The sequence below is a fragment of the Sciurus carolinensis genome, chromosome X, assembly GCF_902686445.1.
Source record: "Sciurus carolinensis chromosome X, mSciCar1.2, whole genome shotgun sequence".
Classification (NCBI taxonomy): domain Eukaryota; kingdom Metazoa; phylum Chordata; class Mammalia; order Rodentia; family Sciuridae; genus Sciurus; species Sciurus carolinensis.
Genome location: NC_062232.1, coordinates 47,485,631 through 47,512,211, shown reverse-complemented (window position 1 = coordinate 47,512,211; position 26,581 = coordinate 47,485,631). Strand labels below are relative to the sequence as shown.

At 41.4% G+C, this 26,581-nt stretch overlaps 1 protein-coding gene across 7 annotated transcripts in view; it reads left to right on the top strand.

Moving 5' to 3' along the window:
* Arhgef9 (Cdc42 guanine nucleotide exchange factor 9) overlaps window positions 1–26,581 on the top strand; it is a 266,710-nt gene that overhangs the window by 133,255 nt on the left and 106,874 nt on the right. The window contains exon 1 of one of the 7 annotated variants that reach the window (XM_047536791.1): window positions 2,577–3,445. The exons of 2 other annotated variants lie outside the window; for them this stretch is intronic. Coding sequence is in view for 3 of the 5 variants with exons in the window: in XM_047536787.1 (XP_047392743.1) it covers window positions 20,898–20,987 (90 nt within the window). In the remaining 2 variants the exon portion in view is untranslated. Of the gene's footprint in view, window positions 1–2,576; window positions 3,457–20,838; window positions 20,988–22,556; window positions 22,611–26,581 lie in introns of those variants that run through there. 4 more of the 7 variants (XM_047536790.1, XM_047536789.1, XM_047536787.1 and 1 more) reach the window with 4 other exon arrangements.

Below are 26,581 nucleotides of genomic sequence, written 5' to 3'. Positions count from 1 at the left end.
TCACTTCTCATAAGTGCATACCTAGGGGTAGAATTATTTGGGTCAAATGGTAACTCTGTTTAATTTTGGAGGAATCATTAGAATGTTTTCCAAAGTAGTTCCAACATTTTACATTTCTACTAGCTGTATTTTGAGGGTTTCAATTTCTCATAACCTCTGTGACACTCGTTATTATCTGACTTTTTGATTATATCCATTCATTTGATGGAGCTTCTAGATCCAACTGTAGATATATAGAATACACAGAGGACAGAGGAAAAAACTATTTTAAACTGCAGTATAGGGATATAGATTCTAAAATCTATACTGTAAAATCTACATTCTAGTGGATATCTAGTGTAGATATCTCATTACGAACAATGCTGTAGTGAATATCCTTTATTTGTGTTTCCAGTATTTGATTTGAGCTTCCCTGATGGCCAACCAGGTTGAATATCATTTACATGCTTAATTCACCATGTCTTTGTATAATGTCTACCTAGATCCTTTGACAATTTTTAAATTGGGTTATATTTCTTTTTATGTATTTTAGGAGCTCTCCATATATTTTAGATGGATGATTCTTATCAGATATATTATTTGTAAATATTTCCTCCTATTCTTTGAGTTCAACTTTCATGCTCATGACAGTGCCCTTTGAAACATAAAAGTTTTTAATTTTAATGACGTCCAAATTATCTGACTTTTTCTTTGGTCACTCTGGCATTCATGTCATTTCTAAGAATTCAGATGGTAAGTCACAACAGTTTACTCCTATTCCCCCTATTTTGTCAAACCTATCCACATTATCATTGTCATTTCTATATAATTAATAGTAATTCCTTCATATCACCAAATATTTGGCTTGTGTTATGTCTAGATTTTTATTAATTTCACAGATGTATGTGTGTCTGTATGCAAGTTCCATACCAGTCAATCTTTTCGTTTTCTTGCTGTTTATGTGTAAAGAACTGGAACACTGGTCTTGGAGATGTTATAGTATGTGTTTTTATAATCTGAATCCCTGCATTACAGTTTAAAAGTTTTTTTTTTTTTTCTGTCCTCTATTCTATACGCTGATAGTTGAATCTCAACACTTGATCTGATTCAGGGGTTTTTGTTGTTTTGGCAAGAATCATTCACAAGTGGTGCTATGAAACTTGTTAAGTGGGGACTTATTTAGAGTCTATTCTATCTCATAGGACCAGGGGCCATTTTGTTTATGACCTCCATCCATTCAGAATTTCCAATAATCCAGTTAAGATGGATTAGTGTTTTAGCCTCAAAGATTTCTAGAGAATACAAAGCAATTCTCATTCCTCTTATAGTACTTAATTTGTCCTATCTCTGGCTGAACAGTTTCTTACCCCTCTTCACCATTATCTATTTGTCCACTCATATGGATATAGTATGTAAGAGCAAGGAAATCTCTGAGAGATCTTCTGTATGAGGTAATCCATAACTCTAAAGGCCCAGGGAACTGCAGAAATTGTGTATTTTTTTTGAGGTAAGAGTTCTGAGGTTTCATTGAATTCTCAGATAAGATATGAGTCTTCATGTGACAGAAGGGAGTTGGAGGCCCAGATACTGGAAAGGAGTTGTCTGAAAGTTATACAGCAAGCTTGAGGTAGGGCTTGAGTAAATATGAAACCTCCAGTCTCCAGTTCAGGACGTTTCCCTCCTAGGATGAACACTAGATCACTGAATGGGGAAGTTATTGCAAGTAGATTGTGCATTATTTAAAATTTATACCTGGCAAATATTTAACCCTGAGCTGGCTTCCCTTTTGGATTCCTTGCATGCTTGAAGAATGCATGTGAACTGTCATAGTGTGAAGAAACTATAATTAGGAAAGGACCTCTCTCCGGGCCAGGGCATCTCTATATAAGAGAAAACCAAATAGAATTGAATTTTTAATAATTTATTGTATGTCCACGGTTCTGTCTATAGCACTGGACTGTCAGATTCTTATAGCTAATTATAAGTTGCCTGTATATACTTTTGGCAGTGGCCAACTGCACCTTTGCTTTCTCCTAGGCCCAGGTTCCAAAGTGGTTGCCAAGGTATTTGCCTCCCCTCTACCTACCTATCCCAATTTCTCGTTCCTTTTCCCTCCTCTTCATACTTTACCCTGCCATTTTCCAGCCCTTCTCTTTCTTCATCATAGTCCCTATTTTTTCTTCCTTCTTCCCACCTTCCCTTCTTTCTGTGGTCATGCTTCTTCCTCCCTGCCCAAGTTCGCTTCCCTTCATCCCCTTTGGCCTGCTCCCTCCCTTCTTCCCAGTCTCCTCTTTACCTCTCTACCTCCCCCTCAACCCACCCCCAACAAGCTCCCCACCCCCACGCTAAAACAGGCTGCCAGTGACTCCTGTTTGTTGGAATGGAGCAAGCCAGCTCAGGGAGTCTTGGGACCTCCAATTGGCTGCCACAGCTAGCATGCCAGCTCAAGTCCCGCCTCTGGGTAGCGTACGCGCTGCAGCAGCATCTTCTATTGGCGGGTGGTCCTGTCAGTGGCTCTGGCTGCGCCTCACGCAGGCGCCCGCAGTCTCTTGGTGAATAAAAAGGCAGCCTACGGGCTGAAGTGGGGGTGGGGAGAGGAGAGGAAGAGGGCCTGCGAGCAAGGGCTTGAAAGAGTGGCTGGCAGCCCGGAGCCCCGCGAAGAGAACGAGCGAGGAAGGAAGCGACCTTAGGAAAGCAAAGGAACTAGAGAGAATAGGAGAGACTGAGACTGACCGCTAGCCAGACAGGCGGACTGACGCACGCCCAGACAGACTCAGCAGGCGCTGGAGAACCTCTGATAGGTTCCTCCCGCCTTTCCCTTTGAAAACCAGGATTTTGCTTTTTCCTTGGCGCCCGAGAGAGAATGCTGGACTCTGCCGTCTTCAGCGCAAGCTAAGATTTCTCAGCTAGGGAAGGAAGATCAGCCCAATCCTGAGAGGGGGAAACAAGCGCCCCTGTCCCCATCCCCCTCCCCTACCCCCCCGACCAAACTCGGGCGCCAAACCCAGCCCTTCCCTAACCATCCGACTTCCTCCTCTCCTTTCTAGCATGGTGGCTGTATGGACAGTCTGACAGAACAGAGACTGACATCTCCCAATCTGCCGGCCCCCCACCTGGAACACTACAGTGTTCTGCATTGCACCATGACCCTGGATGTGCAAACTGTAGTCGTTTTTGCCGTGATTGTAGTCCTCCTGCTTGTCAATGTCATACTCATGTTTTTCCTGGGAACGCGCTGAATGGAGTCCAGCCACCTGAGCTGTCGCGAACTCTTGCTTTGATTTCATCCCGAGAGCCACCGAGAAAGAGAGAGAGAGAGAGAGAGAGAGAGAGAGAGAGAGAGAGAGAGAGAGAGAGAGAGAGAAACAGAGACAGAGACAGAGACAGGGAAAGAGAGGGAGAGAAAGAGCAATTCTTATTCAGGGGGGAAAACGTTTTGAGCTTCAACATGGCCTCGCTGTGATATGTATGACGTTGGTATATTATCTCTCCCTAAATCTTTTGTCATGTCTTGTCTTTTAAATATGCCTGTGAGTGTAGTTGCTTATTGCTTGAGTGAAATTTTTTGATAAAGAAATGTTTTCTATTTTAAGTGTGCATGCGTGTGTGTATTCTCCATCTATGTGACGTTCATGGAGCAAGCTCTGCATCCTTAACAGTGGCTTCGCTGTTTGTGGTGTCGTGTCAACTCATTTTCTTAAAAACTACCTTTAAACTCCATTAGGGAATTTAAGTCAAAATTTCTCTCTTGCCATTCGGATGTGCATTTGGGTTTGTTTGGGGTGGGGGTAGGGGGAAAGGGGTTTGTGGAAGAGCATGGTGAATTTTAGGATCTTGGGAATGGCAGTCTTGCACTGGATATTTAGAAGGGGAAAATTGATGCAAGAAATGGATTTAGTGAAAATGATTCTTTAATCTCTAATGAGAAGCAAGAATTTAGGAAGTGACGCTGTGGGGTTCCTTGAGCTGGCAGTTGGTGACTGTGTCCTTTGAATCTCAATTTGCTGTCCAGGGTTCACAGTTTCCAATTTGGAAAGAAGCCACCTTTAAAACATTTCTTAAAGCATTAAATATCAATTTCTATGGAATCGTGGAATGGGACATAAAAGTGTTCTCTGATCTTTTGAATTGGCAAGAGAGGACTTCGACAAGACATGTTTGGGCTTCTTTCCCCAGAGATTGTACCCCTGGATTTGAGTTTGAATCTTTTTTCTGGTTCTCTTCCAAAAAAAACAAAAGCCAGCTTTTTACCTACATTGGGAATAATAGTATTGAATATGTCTCCTTTGGGGTAATTTGCAATAGTGTTCTTGAACTACATTCTAAATAGAACTTGATAGCTCTGATGAAAAAGTGGTGGTGGTATTCTTTCTTGTTTGTTGCTTTAAGAACAGATGTCTAATTAATACATTACCATAACTGAATGTATGTAATGTGCTAAATTAAGAGTTTTGAACCCCAAAATGAAGTGTAGATGAAATGGGATGAGAGCTTAGGAAACCTGAGCTGGAAGTGATATTCCAATTTGAGATATGTCTGCTTGTTTTTATCATATGATAATGGCAGTGGTTGCTATTATTATTTTTATATTTCTGTTTATGCTAAGAAAGCTCTTGGAAAATCTAGGAAAATTTTGTCTCTGATGCCAGTGTACATATTACTTTTTTTTTCTCCCTTGTTGATGTAGTCAGGTCTTCCTCATTCCATTGCTTACCTGACTTGAAATATTGCCATTTTTGGCACATATAGCAATGAATCAGGGTGCATACACATCCACACACATGCTCCCCCTACATTAATGTGGGTGGCTGCTCATGTATGATGTGCAAATCAGCTGGCATTATGTTGACAAGTTGCATGCCCTGTTGTTAATTTCTCTTTGAAACTGATTATAAAGTGAGAGGGACTATGAAGGGGCCCTTCTAATTATTCTGACTACAGGACCCAGAGAGTTATTTAATGGCGTCAGTCAAGGTTTTGAGCCACAAAGCACATTCTTATTGACTCGGTGTGGGTGAGAGACTGAGTTGTGGTTTTATTTATTTTTTTCTTATTTCATACCATGGTATAAGCATGATCTGGGAGGTTTGCTGGCATTATTATTGATTACTCTTTGGTCTCTTTGTGCGGACCCCTTATGTGAAACCAAGAACTGTTTCTTTGCAAAGAGAATCTAGTGAGTTGTTTATTTTTGAATCTGTTAGCTTCAGAGATATTATTTAAAGTAAGTTTATGTTTTACCTGGGTACTTTGTTTTGAAACAGTGTTGGAGAATGGGGAAAAGACTGGGCAGCTGCAGACCGGAATTTTCTTCATTCAGTGGCTATTTGACCTTGGGTTTTTTTTTTTTTTCCTTCCTCAGTGGATTTGGGATTCATTCTAATATTGGCATTTTGAAATGATTGGACTAGTTGACTTCCAAGTTCTTGCTTTCTATGATTTTGGGCACCCATAAGTACTTGAAGGCTGAGGGGGATGAACTGGAAAGTCAAGTGAAAAGAAAATGATATGTTAAATAAGAGATGATAAGAGGAGAGGCTGAATATGCGTACTGGTATCTGGAGAATAAATATTACCTAAGGAATTTTTGGCTTACCTGTGGGGTAAGGAAATGGGGACTGCAACACTGGAATTTTTTTGGACTTTTTTTTTTCACTAAGGGGAGAATGGGTCTCTAACACTAACTAGTCTTTGACTCTGGTTTATGATTAAGTAGTGTCATGAAATGCCTTCCCCTTTGAGTGCTTGACAGACCCTTGTTAGAAAGGCTTTTTGGAATGTATGTGTGTAGGGTGGTAGCAGTATGTTTGTGGGAGTGTTTGCACGCCTTTGTGTGGGTGCACACTCCTGAGTGTGGATGGAGGTGGTGGTGGTAGGAATGAGGAAAGACAGCATAGTTCTGAATGGCCTCCTTGTGCTGAGGTTTGTGAGGATTTAAATGGTGCTAGGATGGATGGGTGTCACCCATGCCAGTCTTCCTCCCACCACCTAAACCCCTCAGGCTATATGGGGTACCTTGAATGAGCCTTCCATCAGTAATTTAGCCATTGTAGTTCACACCTTTCAAATTCATTTTTCTCTAGGCAAATAAGGGGTCAGCCTAGCCAGATGGCAGGCCATCCTAGAGCAGCCAAAAGGGAATTTGGGAAGTACAGAACAAAAGGTGGCAATGTGACTTTATACTTGTGTGAATCCTAAAGGTTTGGCATTTCTCCTTCAGAAGTGTGAGGGCATGCAAAAAGAGAAAAGAGTGGGAGAATATGAGAAATCCAGTCCAGAGAATGGAACCCTATGCATTTTGATGTGTCTTCATTTTTTCCTCCTCCTGACTTCTCTCTTAGTCTTTCCCGTTTCCTCCTCTTTTCCTCCGTTTTCTCCCTTCCCTGACAACACCACCAATCCCCCTCCCCTAGAAGAGGATGAGAAGTAAGGAAGAGGACTTTTCCTCTCTGAATTGACCTGTCTGCTCCCCATAAATGTCTTTTCTTCCCTTTCCCCCTCTCTGATTCTTTTGAGTACAGGATAAGCTTTTGCTACAGGAGGGGCAAAATCCCAGCTCAGGGATTTTGGTTCCAGCTCCCCACCAAAGAATTAAAGAAAATGCCCTCTACTGGTATCCTAGCAACCCCCATTCACACTGTGCCCTGAGCTTTGGAGCCCACCATTTAAAGGCCCAAGCCCCACAGTCTCTACATGGACTGGAGCCCAGAGAGGTTTGTAGAGGTGCTTTTAGGAAGGGAACGCAGAAAGAACAAAATGCTCATTAACTGCAAATGCCTAGAAAACATGTTCACAGGAGGCATACAGAGCCTAGCCTTATCTAGTAATGGGGACTGTTAATTGGAAAACTTATGGGTTCAAGTTCCTTTATAGTTACTACTCCCTCTTTAAGATTAACTGATCCATTTCACTACCTAGCTTTGGTGTAAGGAGGTCTGAAGGTCCTGAAAAAAAAACATTTTTTCCTTTCACCCTAACTTTGACTTCAGCATGGAGAGAGTAAAGTGATAGCTCGATGGGAATAAACAGCACACTTTTCTACTGTTAAGAGTGCCTTGTCAGAACCTGCAACATCTGCTTGTGCAGTTTGCCCCAATTTTGTTTGTGGCTTGGGGAACACTGACCAGCCCAGCTGTAGTGTGCATTTTGGAGGGGGTGTTCTTTCTGTGGTTCAGTAGTTTCTGACTGGGGAAGTTAGACATGTTGGGAAAGTCAGTTTGGTTTTGGAGCTGGTGAAGAGGACTTAGAGCCAGGCTTAGGAGCTGAGGGATCCCAAAAATCTTGTTGGGGAGGTGCTCTACTGTTCTGTAGTGAGGCCTAGATAGTGTGTACTTGACTGATCAGATGAGACACATTGGTAGTTGCGGGGATTGTAGTTAAGTATGTCCTCTTTAGTCTCAGCCTGTGATCTACCCAGTGCTTGCTCTTGGACAGGGATATGAGAATTATGCCTTTTCTCTCAAAATAATGCCTCTCTAGAAGACCTCCTTCACAGAATCTCCAGCTAGCTCCAGTGGCTTTGTCCCAAGAAATGGGATGGAGGAGGTGAATCTCAGACTAGCTAGGCCTTATTTCTAACTCTGCAACTTGTTCTAGGTGAACTGAATCTCTGACTTCTAAGAATCTTTGATTAAAGCTTAGCCTTCCAATATGTGCCCAGAACATCTTCTGTCCACAGGTGGATCTAGCTCTAGAGTATTTAGTTCATTGTGCTTTTCCCTGGTACCAAAGTACTCTCTCTCAAGGAGAGAGTAGGCTTGGGAAACAGTCCAGTAATGGCTATATTAATAACCCTTTATTAGTGCATGGACCTAATAAAGTTTACAAAGTAGCTCACATCCTTTCTAATTTGACTATCACATCATTCTTGTGAGGTGGTAGGGATGATTGCTATTCCGTTTTACAGATGAGAAGGCTAAAAGTCAAGAGAGATTGGTGGGATGAGAGTGGGTGTTTGTTTCCAACAGAGAGGTGGGAGAGTCAGAGTTGATCATTTCCAGCTTGTGTGAAACTGAAAGGTTTTGGGTAGGGAGGAAAATGTGTGAGAGTCATGCCCGAAGTCATACTAACTTCCTCAGCTTTACTTGCTTTCATTTTTAGTGCCTTTTAAAACCTTTTATTTGTATGGTGCTTTTGCACAGAATTCTTTAGTCTATGAAATGGTACCTTTTTGTCTTAGATGTATATCAAAAAGTTCCCTTTAGTCGTACTTATGAAAAGTCACTCTTTGGGATCGTCAAGGTTAAAGCCAGTGTTGAATTGCTGAAGCCTAAAATACAGAATGTTTTGAAAGAACTACGGTTTTAATGCAGTTTGCCTTCTTTTTGAAACACATATTTTTCTGTATTTCTTTAAAAATGTGCAGCCCAGAACTGATAATGCTACTCCAAGTGCCACCTGACTGGGATCAAGTACAAAGGGACTTTGATCTATCTGTGTAATGTCTAATGCAGCCTTCTACTGGTTTTCAATCCTCACTGAACGTTTAGATCACTTGGGGAGTTTTTAAATACCTATGCCAGATCCCTACTCTGAGAGTTTCTGACTTAATTGGAATGGGCTAGGTCTCAGGCAGCTTTTTTTCTTAATCTAAAGTTTCCCAAGGTGATTCAAATATGCAGCCCAAGTTAAAAGACACTGCATTAGCCTTTGGAGTTTATAGTTTGAAATCCTTTCCTGTCTGGTTCAGTTCTCTATTCTCTTGTGCAGCTGGTCTTTTGAACCAATTTAGATTTTTGAACCATACTTGTTAATGCACATTTTGTTTGTTTGGTCCATTATTCTAGATTTTTATGACTTTAAAGTTTTTTCTCCATGCTGTGCAATAAATTAGCAGTTCCTTCTCACAGAGTATCAATTCAGCTCTATTTTGCTTGGTTTGTGATTGTTTTAGCTTTTTTTTATTTTCTTCTTCACTTCACACATAAGATTAGCAGTCTCTTCCAGCATTGCATCATTTGAAAAATGAGTATCACTCAAGTTGTTGATTCAAATTAATGTTTAATATACTGAGTTTAATGTTCACTCTTCTGGACTCTCACCATAGCCCCCCTCTTGGAGTTGGAGCCTGTTGATTTTTGTTTGTATATCGTCAACCAATGCAGACTCCATAGGACTGTGCTGTCACCTCTCCTACTAATGTGTTAGCGAGGATAACATCATATGGGATTTGTTGTGTGCTTATAGACATCATAATATGCTAGGTTCATAGGTATCATTTGCCAAGATGATGGTTCCTTCAGAAAAAGGAGTTTAAGTTACTTAGCATCTTACTCCTGATAAATCAAGTAGCAGTCTCCAGAGCTCTCTATTTTCTTTCAGTGCCTACAAACCAGATCTTTCATAACTGGATCCAGTAACACAACTGTAGTTTATATGTATCACTTTCCTTTCCCCTCTTTGGAAAAGCAGCGCATCATGGATGTAGCTTTAAAACAGAATGTATTTTGTCCTCAAATAGTCCAGGAAATAGTACATGTTTTCCTTGTTGCTTGGCTGAATTGTTTTCATTAACCCAGTGGATTTATGCCCTGGCTGCACATTGGAGTCAACTGGGGAGTTAACAAGACTAACAACATTTTGTAGAGAGATCTGATTGAGTTAGTCATGGTGGGGGCCCTGGCATCAATATTTTTTCTCAAATCTCCCCGAGGTGATGAGAATGTTTAGCCAGAGACAAAAGAGACTGCTATGGAATGGTTCAAGGGAAATATTAGCTCAGTCTGAATCTAGCTTATCACACATGGGCATAGGTAAGCTTTGCAGATGGTGAAATTTTATTCCAGGAGTTGTGGTGGCCTTGATGAGTTCTAAAGGTTTGTGTCCACTCAAAAAATAATTCAACCTAGGGAGTGGGTTTTCTGGTATTTGGATTTAAAATATAGTTTTCTTTCTGTATCTGCAGGTTCTGCTGCATGAACAAATATAAAATATTTGAGCAATATAACAACTGTTTGATAGCATTTACATTTTAGTAGGTATTATAAATAATCTGAAGTATATGGGAGGTGGGACTGGGGGTATATCTTAGTGGTCGAGTGTTTTCCTAGCATATGTGAGGTACTGGGTTCAACCCACAGGAGTAAAATAAAAATGAAAATGAAAAATAAAAAGAGTACACAGGAGGATGTACTTAGGTTTTATGCCAACACTACACCATTTTCCAAAAGGATTTTGAACATATTTGGATTTTGGTATTCAAAAGGGTCCTGGAACCAATCCCTTGCAGATCCCCAGCGACAATTATAATCAGCTATAAGATTGTTTGAACCCTTCAAGAAAAAAAATTCCTTCACATTTTTGTAATGATGCAAAGATTCTGCTGATTTGCTGGGTGACCTCAGATAAATTACTTCTCCCTTCTGAAATTTGTTTTCCCTCATCTACAAAATAAGGAGAGGTGGATTAGATACCTTCAAAGATGTCATCAGCTCTAATCTGTGCCCATTTTGGGACTAATATTAATGATCAAAATGATCATGGATATTATTCAAAACCAGTATGTAATCCAACAGTTCCTTTTAGCAGGTTTTGAATCACAGGGTGGTTATGGGGGTAATAGATTTGCATTCTTAATTATATTGGGCTTAAGGTTCCTTTATAACAGGTGAAATATATGTTTTATTCTTTGAGCAAAAGCTGACTAGGAAGCAGGGAAGAGAGCCATATAGTGAATTGAGTACCAAGAGTATGCCAGTTTGGGATTTAACTTGTTAAAGGGATATGCCTTATGAATAATTGAGAATTGCCTCTTATAGTTATAGAATCAGTCTCATAGGTCTGAGAAAGCCTAGGAGATAAGAGACTTGCTGCTTTGACAGCCCAGTCACTTCCTGCAGTATTTTAAGAATTAATTCACTCAGTTAATCATAACACCACTATTAATAGTAATGAGCATTTCAAAAATGTTTCCCAGTTATTTTGTTGACTCCTTCCTCAAACCTAAAACTAGTTTATGAAAGTGAGGCCAAGACATATTAAGTGACTTTCTCACAGTTACAAAGTAGGAAGTGATAGTGTCTGACGTAAAACCCAGGACCCTTGTCACCATATCTTTCAGTGCTTCCACTGTAGCCTGCATTTTGAATCCTGTAGACAGGATGCAGTCATGACTCTTGGAGACTTAAAGGGGTTTCACTGACAGAACAGTACTTGGGGAAAAGCTTTGAAGAAAGGATCAAAGGGGGCAACCAGGAGGAAGAAGAAAGGTGAAGAGAAAGATGTCTGAATTCAGCTCTTTCTTGCCCTTATTACTCTTCTGTGCTAGTTGCAGGCCCCTGACAGGGATTGGACATTTGAGCTTCAAGCATCAGGGTGAAGAGTTGATAGCACAGATGAGGGGAAAATTGTTCTTGCATAGAATGATGGCTTATAGAAGGCAGACCTGCAGTAGAAGAAACAGCACTGGAAAAGGCCTCAGGAGCCCTAGTATCAAGCTCTTGCTGTTAGATCTTGATGAAGATCCTTCCCACCTGGACCTCACTTTCAATGTCACTAAAATGAGAAGTGGTTTCAACAGAAGAAACATGTTCTTAAAAGAACTTTTAGCCAGAAACTTCTACATAAACAGGAGAAAGCAGAGTGGGTCTGCTTGAAACAGGCCTAGGACAGAGGTAGAGGACAATGTCTCAGGATCCCTGTCAGTGCAGAATTTAGTCATTAGGGAAGTTGAAGTTAGAGAGGGGAAGACTCTGCCCAGCTCAGCCAAACTGAGAAACAGGACATCCATGGTTGGGCTATAGGGTAGAGTTGGGTCATTCATTTAAGTGGCCCTGCTTCCCAGAGAATCACTTAGGGAAGAGATTAATGTACCTGCAAGGTCTGAAGCACCCTACCCAGACTCCCCCTTTTTTTAATGTAAGAAAACAAAACCACAGAAGAGAAAAGGGGTTCAAGGTTACAGTGATGAGTCTAGGATCCTGACTTCTCACATCATACCACTGCCCACTGTAATATTCTACCTTCCTTATAGTGTTCTGGTTCTGTGTTCTCTTGGCTGGATCAGAGACATTAATACTCTTTCAGGTTTGATTGGAGAAAGTGAACTGAGAAGAGGCTGGGAGAATTAAGAGCAGAGAACGAGAGCATTATGTAACTTTCTGGAGGGAAGCAGGCCTGTCAGCAGTCCTTGGGGTGCCAGGCAGTGGGATGGGGGTGGGGAGAGCACAGTCTCCTGAAGGCCATATTAGCTCTCCTGAAGACTAGGAGCTGTGGATTCAGCCCTATGCTGAGTAGCCATCCTCCCTCAGGGCTCAGAGGAGACCAGCACTGTGCATCTGTAGCCAGCCCTGGGAATGGCTCTGGCAGCTAATTTTTCCGCCTGCCTGCTTTCATTAGAGGAGGGGATACCATGCACCTCTATGCCCAGCTGACAGCAGGAAGGATGTGCTAAGAACCCACCCCCACCCCCTCAGAGTGTGGTGCCTAAAGGCAGCAGCTACTTTTAGCTGAACCTCCCACAGCCTCTCTTCTACCCACTCTCTTCCTTCCTCCTCTCTCTGTGAACCATGTTGGCTGGCAAGAGGGCTGGGCAGTGGGTGCCTTGGCATTGTCACAGATGCACAGGAAGAGCCAGGTGTCTGGCTCTAGGCAGGGCTCTATAAGTCTGGCAGGGTGGCAGGGCTCAGAACAAAAGGAAAATGATACTGCTTTGTGCATAGGACCCAAAGGGAGTGGAGGATTTATTTCCTTTGAACCTTGCGGACAACTGAGGTGCTTGTTTTACAAATCCAGTCTGACCTGCACAGGACAACTCAAGATTTATTGGACATAACTTGCATGTACCCTCCACTTGGATTTAGAAGAAAGCAGCTAAGTCTAGTGAATACTTACTTGATCCTTGACTCTCCCTCTGGAACATTGTCTTAAACTTTTCAGTGTTTTACACATTGACTCACTTGATCTCTTTTGTCCTATAAAGTGGATAGAGGAGAAATCATCTCCATTTTATAGATGAGAAAAAATGAGGCTCAAAGACTCATTGCCATGTAGCTTCTTCCAACCTGGTCTTCTGGCCTCAAGCTCTGGAAGTCATAGTACTACTTAAGTCATTCCAACCAGCTTTATCTTCTACAGAAGGGATTCTAGAGCTGCTAGGTCTGATCCTCTCATTTAAAGCTGGGGAATAAAGCCCAGAGAGGAAAAGGATTTGCCCCAGAAACACAGTAGTGGTAGTGCTGGAGCTAGAACATGACTGATAAGGGTGTGAGTTCCTGGACCTGTGAGATGCACAAGTCACACTGGTCTTTTAGGAGTGATTTGGGAAATCTGTATGATGTGATGGAAAACAGGATCACTGAACTAGGAGATTGTTTCAGTTTTAGTTCTGTGACCCTGTGTGAATTAGCCTTTCTGACTTGATTTTCTTTTCTGTAAATTGGGTCCACTAATCTCTGAGAAATCTCTGAGGCAGAAATCAGTGAGTGACTGCTACATGAAGAAGTCTGACATTCAGTAGGCCTTCCATAAAAATAAAGAGTATCTGCAAATATTAAGCTGTTCACTGACTGACCTTGAACAAGTCTTATTGTTGTTGTGCCTCAGTTATCTCCAACATAGCACAGAGGATTCTTGTTTTTAAAACTCCTCTCCCTAGAAAGGCCCATGCTTTAGCTACTGGGTCAAAAGCTTGGATTTTAAAAACAATAACCTTTCTTTTATTTATCCTCAACTCCATTCTCATGAACTCACACACATGTTGCTATGAATAGTAAACTAGCTTTGTTCCTGTCTCCTGCAAAGCTAAAAGAGGAGCTTGGAAGAAAGCCAAAATTAATTGTGTTTTTATTTAGCACATTCTTAAGCCAGAACAACCTAGGCACTTGGCAATTAAAACCAGTTCTTGGCCACCAAATCTTTGGCTAGGATTTGTAATGAGCATTGCTGGGTTTCATGATATGATTGTTGTTTTAGAAATCACAGGCTTTTGACCAGTGACCTACATAGAACAAATCAACACTGTTCACCTTTTTTGCATCATTTGGTTTGGAAACTTCTCAATTCTCTGGGGGTAGAGCAAGAGAATAAAATTATTGTATAGTTTTCTCTCCCTGACACATTAGTCTTTTTTTCCATGATCATATGAGGTGGGCAAGGTCAAGACAGTTCTCATTTTATGGCTAAGGAAACTGAGTCTTAGAAAATAGCTTGATTGGCTCAGATCAGTGCTGCTGCTTAGAAGACAGTGGTGTGCTAGGAAGATGCATAGCATATGGAGTTAGCAATTACCATCTATCCATCAATACTAGGTGGTTTGAGCAAGTGGTTCATTCTAAAGATGCCTTCTGAACTTTGCTTCTATCTAGCTTTTTTTTTTTAACAAAAATCAGTCAAGATAGCAGAAAGAACTAGGCAGATGCCATTAGATAATGCTTACTAGGTTGTATTGAACCATTTATGGGAACTTCAGATACGTCTATTAGATCTACTATAAGTCTATCTGAATATCATTTTGCCTAGGAATGCATGAGAAGCTTACAGCTCTAAATTCTGTAGCCCTTTGAGCTCTGGTTTGTTTGCATTTTTTTTTTCATGAATTCTGGTCTTGTTCTTAAAGAGTATGCCTTGAACTTAAAAGCTGGTTCCTTACCCTTACATGTTCCCACATTCATTCCAAAATATGAGGAAGAATGATTTGAATAAACCTCATATTATTTTCCCTGACTTTGGTGAAGATTATATGCCCCAAGGTTATGTGTTTATTCCTTTTAATCTATTTGGCTTAGACCAGTGGAAAAATGAGTGTTGAATGACTGACTAGTATAGGGAGACTATGTCTTGAGGGGCCTGAGCTGGGGTGAGACATCTTCAGGTGCTAAGCCCCATGTACATGCCTGCATACTGACACTTTGTGGTAGTGGTTAGGGAACCCAGAATTAACCTGTTGTTCTTAAGCTGAGAAGTAACTAGATGAGAATGAGAAAGAACACATACATGGAGCCCACCACCTCAATACTGCCAGTGAAATTGAGGTAAGGAGAGATAGGAACTTGCTTAAAGTCTCAGATTGACCCAGGTATCTTGAAGGAAGACTGTTAGAAACAAATTTTGAGGGGAGTAAATTGGTTTAGGTTTATTTTCTCTTCATGCCCTTTACCAACACCCAAACTTTAGGTCACATGGACACACAAAACACTCAGACATATCTGGAGCATATTTGGAACACATAAGGGATACCACAGGTGGACCCTTGACACTCAAAGCATGTATATTCATTTAAGTTTGGTGCACATGCACACTTGACTGTTCTTAACACAATCAGGGTACACACCCATGGATACACGTGAGGCATTCATGTGCATATTGCATGTATGAACACACACAGTTGCATATAAGACAAAAGTATATATCCATGTACACATATGACACAGATACATATTTAGATATACTCTTACCCTCCAGGACATGCACTCCTGTCTCTGAGAGAGACACTCCTAAGGATATACTTGGATGAACAATAGTCTTGCATGAAACATACTTGATTGTACATAAAGGGACACACCCATGTGCTCTGGACACCCCTATGCAGAACATGTCCTACCTCTAGGGCCAACAGCTGTACCTTTCTTCTAAGTAGTTGTGACAGGTCACAGGCCCCAGCTGGTTGGTCTCCATCAGTTTGCTCTGGCCCCTTTTCCTGAAATCAGGCTTGAGAGGTCAGTGAGCTCAGTAATAAAATGGATACTAACAACAGTATGTGTCATAGCAGGTTCCAGAAGGTAAAAAGCACTCAGATCTGAGACCTCAGCCATGAGTTAACAGGCAAATGTAGAAGAATGGAAAAAGCAAATTGGCACTAATCAGTGTAGAAAGCTTAAGTCTGCTCCTTCATCCCCCAGTCTGCTTAAAAACCTATGGAGTGATATGACTGTGAAGCAGTGCCCTAGAAAACCTAAAGTTACTGAATATTAAAGTTTGTTTTTTCTTGAGAATGAAATAACAACCTGGACCAGAGCATAAGTACCTTAAATTATGGGTAAGAGGATGTGAAGGAAGATGGTAGAATGCATTAAGCAAGACCTATTGGGCAGTGGCCCAGCCTCTCCTGTTTAGTAGTGGGCTGACAGACCAACCACATCCTTAATGACCACAACCCAGCCCCTAGGCACAGCAGCTTGGGCCATCTGGCCCCACTAATGAGGGCCTGCTATTTTTAGAGTTCCTCATGCTAGAAACCAGGTCATGGTGTCCTGGGGAAGCCTTTTTGGCCCTTGGTACCAAAGCTGCTGCTGGATGGAGGGGGGCCCTATTGGTTGTGGATAAAGGTTAGAAAGCAGTGAGACAGAGAGTCAGGGTATGCCAGGACTGCCCATGATTAGCAGCCTCAGAACCTCAGTTAGCTTACTGTTGATGGTGACAATCTCATGACCATTTCTCAACTTTGGAACTGAAGTCAAGAAATATGAGTTCTAGTTACTACTCTACTTCTTAGGTTGTAGCTCACTTAGGTTCCCCTTTTCTGTCTGGGTATTATATGGTCAACTGGTAAAACCACCATTATTACTCTCAGATGATGTCAAGGATCAGATAGGGTAAGAGTTGAGAAAATGCTTTGCAGATGTGCTTGTTCTCTACCCATGAAATTGTGTCTCACCTATCACAAAGTTGGTTTTACTACCCATCAGCATTTGGACCTGGCCAAAATCAAAGTAGTCATGGGAAGAAAAAGCCAAAAATTGGGCCAAGGGTGGGCATCCTCATGGGAACAGGCTGATCAGTCATGAGTTCACCCTCATCCATTACAGATGCTTTTCAATGCTAGTTCAGACTTGGTAAAGAAAACATGCTTGCGGCATTTATGTGCTTTAGGCGCAGATACTTTTTCCTGAACTAGGAAATGCAAAGCCAGAATACCTGTACCTGCAACCTGCCAGAGGAAGCAGTCTAGGGTACCAGGTCTGACCCTGGGAGAGTAACTTATTCTGAGTGTACTGATGGTCATTTCTTCTGCTTTGTTGACAGGAACAGGGTCAGGAACTAAATGATTCATCTCAGGTTTCCCCTTGCCCCAGACCCTGTAAGCAAAATTCTCATGAACTTTAGTTTTCTGCTCTGAAAATAGGCTCAATCATAATGTCCTAAGGGATTTTGGATTACAAGAATACATTGCGATGAAGGTTGTGTAAAGTGTCTTGTAAAATATTAAGCATGTGTTGCTGATGTTTAGGTTGTTAAGATTTCATCCAGTTTGTGATTATAGGTAGTTTGAAGGTAATTGAGGAGCTTATTTTCACTTTATTTCTTCACCTCTTTTCCATACCATTCTTTAAACCATTATTGTGTCCATTTTACAGATGTGGATACTGAGGCTCAGAGAGGGGAGCAGTGAGTCTGAGGACACAGGATTAGGTAATGATGGGTTTAGGATTAGAAGCCATGTCTTTGGACTCCTAACCAGATGTACTGTCTTTCATGCCTCAAGCTGCTACCTAGTGATTTCCAGAGCTAAAGGAAATAGCAGCTTAAGTAAATATATGTAAAAACTTCAGTTTTTATCTGACATAGCAACAACTGGAGGGAGTGATGTGTGAGGTCTGACCTTCTTCAGCATTACCCTTGCTTGCCCATGAGAGGCACACTGATTGATCCTTTCTTCCTCCCACAGCAGCTCACGTCCCACTCGTCTCTTGCGTGAAGGAAGCAGTGAAGCGTAGAGATGTTAAGCTGATGTGAGAGGGAATTGAGTTTCTTGTCTAAGTCTCTTCAGGAGGATCCCTGGAGGCACTTGATCCACCTTGGCCACCCCCACCTCCTCTCAGCTTCCTTTGTGGCTGACCTGCTTGAGGAGTAGACCATGAGGAATCTGAGGAAATGTTTGAGGGACCTGATTTTTTTGAGGATTTTGCCAACTCTTGAGGGATAATATTGTGGAAATCCAAGAACCAAAGCTCAGAAGAGTCCTTAGAGACCACTGGAGCTGACTCTCACCTGACTTCAATGTGGACAAAAATCCAGCTAGACTTAACTTTTTCTCTCTTATTGTACTTTTCCTTTGTGCATCAAAGACTCTTGAGATAGGCCAAATTTTTAGAGCCTTTCTAACTTGCTTATTTATGCCATTCTGAGCTGAAGAGAGGGGAGGGGAGGTGCACTGGGGCAAAGTTGTAAGAAGGAGAGATAGAAGAACCTATGGAGGTCAGGCTTTCTATTCCAGGCATTGGGCGGGGGAGGTCCTCTTCATCTGTCATGCTGCCAGTGCATTAGCTTCTAACTTCCACTGTTTGAATGGTAGGGTCTAACCCAATCTGTTGCTGTTTTCACTTGTGCCATTAAAAACTGCAGAATGCCTACTGTACTGGCCCTTCTAGGAGACTTGACATGTAATGGAGGGAGTGCTAGAAGACAAAATGGGAGAAGCACTTTCTTCTCAAGTTTTGAGAGCCCAGAGATCTGAGGTTTTTTTTTCTGTCCTCTGCTTCTGGGATAGCTAAGTGACTCCCCCTGACTAGGTCTCTGTTTTCTCATGGTTAAAGTGGAACCCATCCTTACTTTGCTTATTTTAGAATTGCTGGGAGAATCCACTTAGCTTAGAAGTGTGAAAGCATCTTAGATCCTATAATATGCTGAGTAGATGGTAAAGGTGCTGCTTAATTTTTCAGTAGAGGCTAACTTTGGGTAGCTTGTACTCAATGGCCTGAACTAGGTAGAGGAAGCAATATTTTTCCTTCTAGACATGAAACACAAGGCCATCCCTGTACTGAAGTTCTATTCTGGGTAGGTTTAACCCATGGCAAAAACATAAAAATTACTTGTTTTTGTCTTTTGACTTTTTCTTCCCCACACCATTTCTCTCCTGACTCCTTTTTTCCTATGCTCCCCTCCTGAGAAGACCTGCTTTCAGAAGCATGGCAGCAGCAAAGACAAAGAAAATGGTAGCTTTTCATTTTCAAAAAAACCTCAGATCATTGGGCTCTCAAAACTTGAGAAGAAAGTGCTTCTCCCATAATCTAATTCAGTTCATTCATAGAGGAGCACAGTCTTCTCAAGTTCATACAGCAAGTCAGTAATCAAGCCAAACCTGTAGTCCACTCTTCCCATCCCATTTTTTCTACTAGCATTTGCATTTATTTTGAATTTGATTTTGAGATAACTAAGAAAAGATATCTGGTGATAAGGAGATTCTGGAAGTGTCTTTATTCAACCTTGATTCTGAGGTGTTCTTACTCCTTAATTCTAAGAAGGATTCCATGTGTTTGGAACTCTGAAAGGAAGGAGAAGCCAAGCGCTCTATGTAGTACTGAAGGGATAATGTTTGTAGAACTCAGGAGGAAAGAGCACCAAAAATATCCCAGTGATCACCAAAGTGAGGCTCAGGGGAAATCTTTTATATATTAAATTGTTAATCACATTGTTTTTAAAGTTCTATTTGTATGGAGATTTTTATAAAGCCCATACTATATTAGTAGTATTTAGATATTGGGATAAGTGTTTTCTTGGTGTCCCCCCACCACCATGATCCTAGGGATCAAGCCCAGGACCTCACATACATTAGGCTAGTTCTCTACCACTGAGATACATCCCTAGCCCCTTTAAAAATTTTATTTTGAGACAGGGTATCACTAAAATACCCAGGATGGATCTTGAAGTTTTGATCATCCTGCCTTAGTCTCTCAAGTACTTGGGATAACAGGTGTGCATCCCCCTGCCTAGCTGTTTTTGTGTGTGTATGTGTGTGTTTTAAGAATTTTATTGCACATACTTGAGGTATAGGGCATGATGTTATGGGATACATATGGGTATACTAAAATCATTACTATAGTAAAGCACATTAACATCTGTCATGGAACATTATTGCTTTTTTAAAGAAAAGAGCAGCTAAGCATTTGTTTTGTTATTAACACTAGAGGTATACAGCTGGGTATGGTGGTGTATACCTGTAAACCCAGTGGCTCAGGAAACTGAGGCAGGAGGATCTTGAGTTCAAAGCCAGCCTCAGCAATTTAGTGAGGTGCTAAGCAACTTAGGGAGACCCTGTCTCAGAATAAAATATAAAAAGGGATTGGGATGTGGCTCAGTGGTTAAGCAGCTCTGGGTTCAATTCCTGGTTAAAAAAAAAAAAGCAATAGAGGTATACAGTTCAAAAATAATCATCAGTCATCCTCCTAAAAGACTATAGGCTTGGTTTCTAATATTAACTTTCCTTGTAATTAAACTGACACCTTGGGCAGATTTTCTCATCGAAGCCTCAGTTTTTCTCTCTGTAAAATGGAGGACTGAACTAGTTGTGGTAGCTCTTGAGATTCTTCAATCCTGATCACCTCTTTATTATAAGAACTGACTGCCTTTCAGGCTCTTAAGCCCCAGAATAGTCAAGAAGAGTAGATTCAAGTCCTGGCACCTTACTAAATGCTTTTTTCCCCTCAATCAACTGCTCTGGGTCCCCTCCCTTCTCCACCCCCACATCCTCTACCTAGCCCAGACAGGCAGACGCTTCCTTACATAAGCTTGGCTGACCTACTTGAAGTTCTTTAGTTACAAGCACAACCACTTTTCCTGCAGACATAGACTTAGTGCCATCTTTCCAGAACCCTGAAGGTGGGTCTGATTTTGCTTCTCATTTCCTCTCTGGAAGCCAAACTTTAGATATTGTATTGCTCTAAGTCTTTAACAACAAGGTCTGTGAGGGAAAGTCAGATCAGTCAATTTAAGACCCTGGGCTTTCAACCCAGTGGTTGCTTGCTGAATGCCCTTGCCATCCACTCATTCACTGTTTACAGAATGTCTGCTGGAAATCCAGGATCATACTAGACTTTGTTAGGAGAAACATGGCCACTCCTGAATACAAAAGTCCCCTGACAGGGTCTGGAGGTATTGTTAGATTCTTTGGCCTTAGCTGTATGTCTTTTCTCTCACAGGAGCCAAAAGGCAGAGATAAAATCAATGAACGGAAATTCTCTTCCACCTTCGGATGGGCTGATTAAATGCAGATTTCCTCTTTGTGCTGTAATGACTCCCCAGGAGACACTTACTTTCTCTTTGGAAATGCATGCCAAGGCCCCAGCCTTTTACAGGTCTGTGTCCTGGGTGGGGATACTCAGTTGATTTAAAGGTAGTTTAAATTGATTGAAATATATATTTATTCCATCCATATTCTCCTGATAGAAGCAGGGTCACAGTGCTTCTGACTAAATGCTGTTCATGTTTTTGTCACTTTAGACCAGATGGCCACATTTAGACATTAGAACCATTAGTTCTAACCTATCTCTTCCCCTGCTCCTCCCCCCACCTACAGTTCTCTTTCCCCTACAAGATTTTAACACGACATCTGTCAAAAGGATAAAAAATGACTTTCCCTTATTCTCTTTGCCTTACCCACCCACCCTCTGTGGTGTTGATGAGTATAGAACTATGCACGTAGGAGGCACAGAGGACAGATTCTTCATGTAGTTTTAGCCCCCTCCTCCTACCTTCTGGAAACCTGAAGGAACCCTATCCCCACCACTGCCCAGGAAATTCCAAGATGAGGCTTCATGTCCTAATCCTAGAAAGATTAAGAATCCCAGTACAGATCCCAGTAGAGCCACAAGAAGAAATTCAAGAAGTCAGTTACAGGTCTCAGGATAGTTCTAAGTCACCTCAGATACAGGGGGCTCTTTGAGCCTCCTTAACTCTCCTCTAGGTTTTCCCTGGCAATCTCTTATCTACAAGGGACCCCAGTGAGTGGGTGGAGCTTTAGCATCCACACTAAGTCTAAGAAAAGAACATGATGCTTGCGGAAGGAACAGTTTGAGCATAGAGCCCAAACTGACTCAACAGACATGCAAGGGTTAGGGTAAAATCCAGCTTGGTACGACATGCTTTTGATTCAGCAACTCATGAAGAGGACATTGCTGAGTGCATTGTGATTATCATCATAATCATTATTTTAGTAATAGTTTGTCTTGGAATATCAGAGACTTCCTTCTGTAGACTGAATACAGCTCTAGGAAATTGCTCCTATATTATAGAATAGAGTGATGCTGCTAGGACTTTCCATTAGGACTAGTGGTGGCCTCAGTTCTGAAGGTCAGGGCAAGGGTGGAGGTGGAACAGAGCAGATGCAGATAGCCTAATAAGGCTGACTGGGAAAACTGTCTTCCATTCCTCAGTATTCCTGGAATCTGAAAGGACAAGGAGAAGCCTTTAGATGGAGTTTCAAAGATTGTGGTTTCTTCTGAGTGACCCAGTGCAATAAGAGAAAATTCCTGCTGTGAATTCTTTAGCCTTAGAAAATTTAAGATGGTTGATCTCTTTATGATATGTGATTTAGAATCACTGGGGTTGCTTGTTAAAAACTTCTGGAGTGATTTTGAGCAGGGATCTGTGGATCACATTTAAAAACTTCAGTGTTTTTCTTTCTATGCCTGGACCATGAGTCAGAGGTGCCTGAGAAATGCCAGAGGATTGAGAACAACTTAGTAAGTCATATTTTCAAGATGTTTTGAAGGTGTAAGTTAATGTTTATCAGATTGGGGGCTGCTTTAGTGTAGAAGACTTCTCTCACCAAGAAGATAATGACTTTCTCTCTCATCTGCAATCCTTGTACCATTTGACTGTATTTTCTTTAAAGGGCTCACTCTTCAACAAGACCAAACTTTTAACATTGCGAACTTTGAGACAGCAGCTGGACTATACATCAGAAACCTTTGACTGAGGTATTGGATTGAAGTTTCATAACAGAACCTATTACTAAGGTCCAGACCAAGCAAATAAATCCCCTTCCCTCATCTGTGTGGTCACCACTACAGCTAAGATAACTTTGTGACTTCCTTTGGAAGAGGTGGAGGAAGAAGTCATCCTTCACCACCTTGCCTAGAATAAATGAGAAAATGCCCTGGGTGGCATCATACCCAAAGGAGCTTGTCTGGGTTTCCCAGTCTTTTAGCTCCTGGAAGGTGCAAGTTTGCTCATGACCACTTTACATATTGGCCTCTGGATCAAGTGGTCTTTCTCTTGTTAACCTTGACTCTCATCTAGGCTTACCTTTTCAGATCAAAACAGTCCAACTTGGTTTTACTTCCACCAGTTGTGGCTGAAGCTACCAGTAGATCTTTCATTTTATTAAGGTGAAAAATGAATGGTATGATGGGACATTAAAGAAATCTGATGCCTTAATGACTCACAAATCACACACCCAAACTATAAAAAAGATGATTTGTGTCTTGAAAACAGATATTTGTATACTTCCTTTTAGCACATTCAGGGCCATTTATTCTGCTCAGAAATGAAGTTAGTTATGGGTCTAACTTTACCCAGATTGAAGCTGGAACCAACCAGATGTGAACTATTAAGACGCAGAGAAAAGAAAAACCAACTCTAATAATTTTTGTATATTAATATTGAGTTTCTTTCTTACCTGGTATCTCTGTTCCATTGTCTGATGACCATTGGACACATGTGCAGATCTGAAGCAGAAACCAGTATGACCCATAAATTACCTGTCCATAAATCTTGGTAACAATGGATTGACCTATAGACCACCTGGGTTCTTATTATATAAATAATTTCTTTGACCATAGAGAACATTCTGCATCCTGACAGACTTCCTAATTCTGTTGCTGTGATCTGCCTGAAAGCTTGCCTGGTTTTAGGTAGGGCTCAGGTCATAGAACTTTGGATAGAAGTTGAAAACAATACTGTTCATTGTGAATGAAGCAGATGTTTTAAGTCTACCATTCACAAGTGTGCATTCTGGTTATTTAGAAACTTAAAATGTGGTTGACAACATTTCTCCAGGTTATTTTCTTTTACCCTAAATAGAAATTTCTGAAAGAGGCAGAAGGAGAGAGGGTATAGACTTGAGTCATCAGGAAAAGGATTAAGGAGCAGGTGGGCCATGTTCACACAGCAAGTAAGAGGAATCCTGGCTCTAGTGTCCCTGCACTTAACCATTGGCTAAGGGTATGATTGAATCAGAGGCACAGAGATAGAATTGCATCTGCTTATAGGAGACTTGGTTTGGCAAAAATAGAAGATCTGGGATGGTGGTATAGCTCAAAGGTAGAGCACTTGTCTAGCATGTGCAAGGGCCTACGTTCTATCACCAGGAGCACAAAAGGAAGGTGAAGGTCCTTGCCTAGAGGCAAGGGCTTCAGAGATGGTACTAGGTTAAAAGAAAAACTTTGAGAAATTGATGACAGGGAGTTAACGGAGCTCCTTGAGCATGGAGAGTGACACCAGCAAAGAAATTTTTAGAAATACATCATTAAAGAGTAGCTTGAGGAAGAGAGACATGTGGGAGGGCAGGAAGTTGAGTTAGGAGGTAACGTAATGTGATGAGAGCCAGACATTAGAACAGTAATGTTCTAAGTAAGGAGAAAGGGTCATATCTGAGAGAGAAAAATGAGAAGGAAAAAAATAGGTCCAGTAGAGTTTTCTGATGTGGGAAAAATTAGGGAAGGGGGAATATGATGAATTCATATGACGAATTTTACATGTTTTATTGGAGGTAGTAGCAGGCAGTTAGAAGTATGGAGCTACAGGCAAGTGAGAGCTAGTATGTGAAAGATTATTTCTCTTGGGAATAAGTGGACAGAACAAAAAAGAAAGGTCTCTATTGACATTGTGTGTTTGTGTGTGTGCATGTGTGCATGCATGTGTGATACTAGTGATGGAACCCAGGACCTTATACATCCTGACTGCTAAGCTACATCCTCAGCCCCATATTATTATTTTATAAGCTGCCCAGGCTGACTTCAAATTTGGAATTCCAGGAATTGCAGGCTTGTGCCATCATACCTAGTGTCTCTATTGACTTTTGATGGGGCAGACAAAGGCTGAAGTGAGAAATCAGTGCCTTGGCTTTCCTAGCCAGTCTGGGAAAACACAGGCACTAGCCTAGGATTTAATGTGTTACCAACAGAGTCTGAGTGAATTATCTTCAAGAATGGACTAGCCAACACCAAATTCTCATTTCCTCAGCAGAGAACAAAACAAAACAACAACAACCAGAAAAACCACCCTATCAAACTTAAAGCAGGATGAAGATAACTAAACTGCAATAATGAAATCTTTGTCCTTTGCAGGGCTGCAGTGTTAACCTCAATAGAATGCTTGCACTAGAAGGGATTTGAGAGGTTATATATCTGATTTCAGTCTGTCACCTGATTGATAAAGAAATAGACTGAGTCAGGGGAAAGGTACCTGTCCAAGGTCATTCAGTAAGTTATTGGCAGAACTTCTTCCAGTAGTCAATGCCAGGCTTTGTTGTACACTATATTGCTTCCTAGATGTTGATGAAGCAACTTGTGTTACTTCTTTCTAGAAATGAAGGGTGGTTACCTTTCAGCACTTTTGGCAAGATAGCCAGTCTATTTACAATGCTGTATTAAAATGATACCTAGCTACTTTTAGGGAACAACATAAAACTCCAACTTGTTTTTGTTATGCTTAATGGGAACAAAGAAAATAATTTTGCTCTTGTCTTTGCTTAGCTGTTGAGGAAGGGGTCTTCTGAGAGTAAAGGAGCAGGCAACAAACTGAGAAAACCTCAGAGAAGTAAACCCCCATCACATTCTTCCTTTTCCTGATGTTCTGCTTCTCAGAAGCAAGAGGCACATTTACTATCTAAGCAACACATAGTGGTTCATTTAAAAAAAATCTCCCTTCTTGATATTCAAATTCTAATATTTCTAACAGACACCAAGGCTAATTAATATTTATTTTGAGGTTTGTACTGCTCAGATAGCAAGCAAGAGCATGAAGAGGAAGGCAGGTGGTATAGCTCTAGTAAACTGAGGGCTGTGATCCTGTTTCCCCCCACTATGTTTGCACAGACTACTATTAGGTTTGCTTCTATTTTGTAACCTTTATTTATTTTTATGTCATTCTGAGGATCAAACCCAGTGCCTCACACATGCTAGGCAAGTGCTCTCCCACTGGCTACAATTTCAGCCCAAGGCTTGCTTCTTAAATGACACTAAATACCCTTTCTCAGGCATATAGTAATCACTGGGGAAGGCCTTGAAGATAGACTGGGAGTGCTAAAGGAAGGGAGCCCAACCTATTGGTGGCAGGAAGATCCCTGGGGAGAAAGATGCATCAGGGGTTGAAAGTACTCTTTCAATTTAGGGAAGAACCTCTGTAGCAATTGGTTTCCTATTTGTACTCCCCAGACCAGGACAAGCAGCAGCAGATGGGGACCTGATTAAAATGAAAGATCTCAAGCCCCACTTCAGATCTACCAAATCACAACACTGAGACCCAGCAATCTGAATTAACAAGCCCTACAGAGGATTAAGAACTACTGGTGTAGGTCATCTATAGGGCAGACTGATCTAACTCTCTCCCTTCCATGAGGGATTGGCAAAAGCACAGTTGTAGAATGAAGCCAACTGGAGATTGAAATATGTTCTACTATGTACTATGTAGGTGACAATGGGCTACTTGTTTAATCCCACAAGTTCTCTTCAGTAGAAATGGTGATGTTCATCCTTGTACAGTTTGAGACTATAAAAGAAATGTCTTTACTCAATATCTAGGAATGTCTTTCCTCAATAGCCTTCCCTTGTTTCTTCCCTCATATTCTTTCTTTCTCATTTCTTCCTTCCCTTCTCACCCTCATTTTGGGCCCACTGGCAACTCCAAGTCAGCTGTAGACACATCCCTTGTTGACCAGAGACAAACC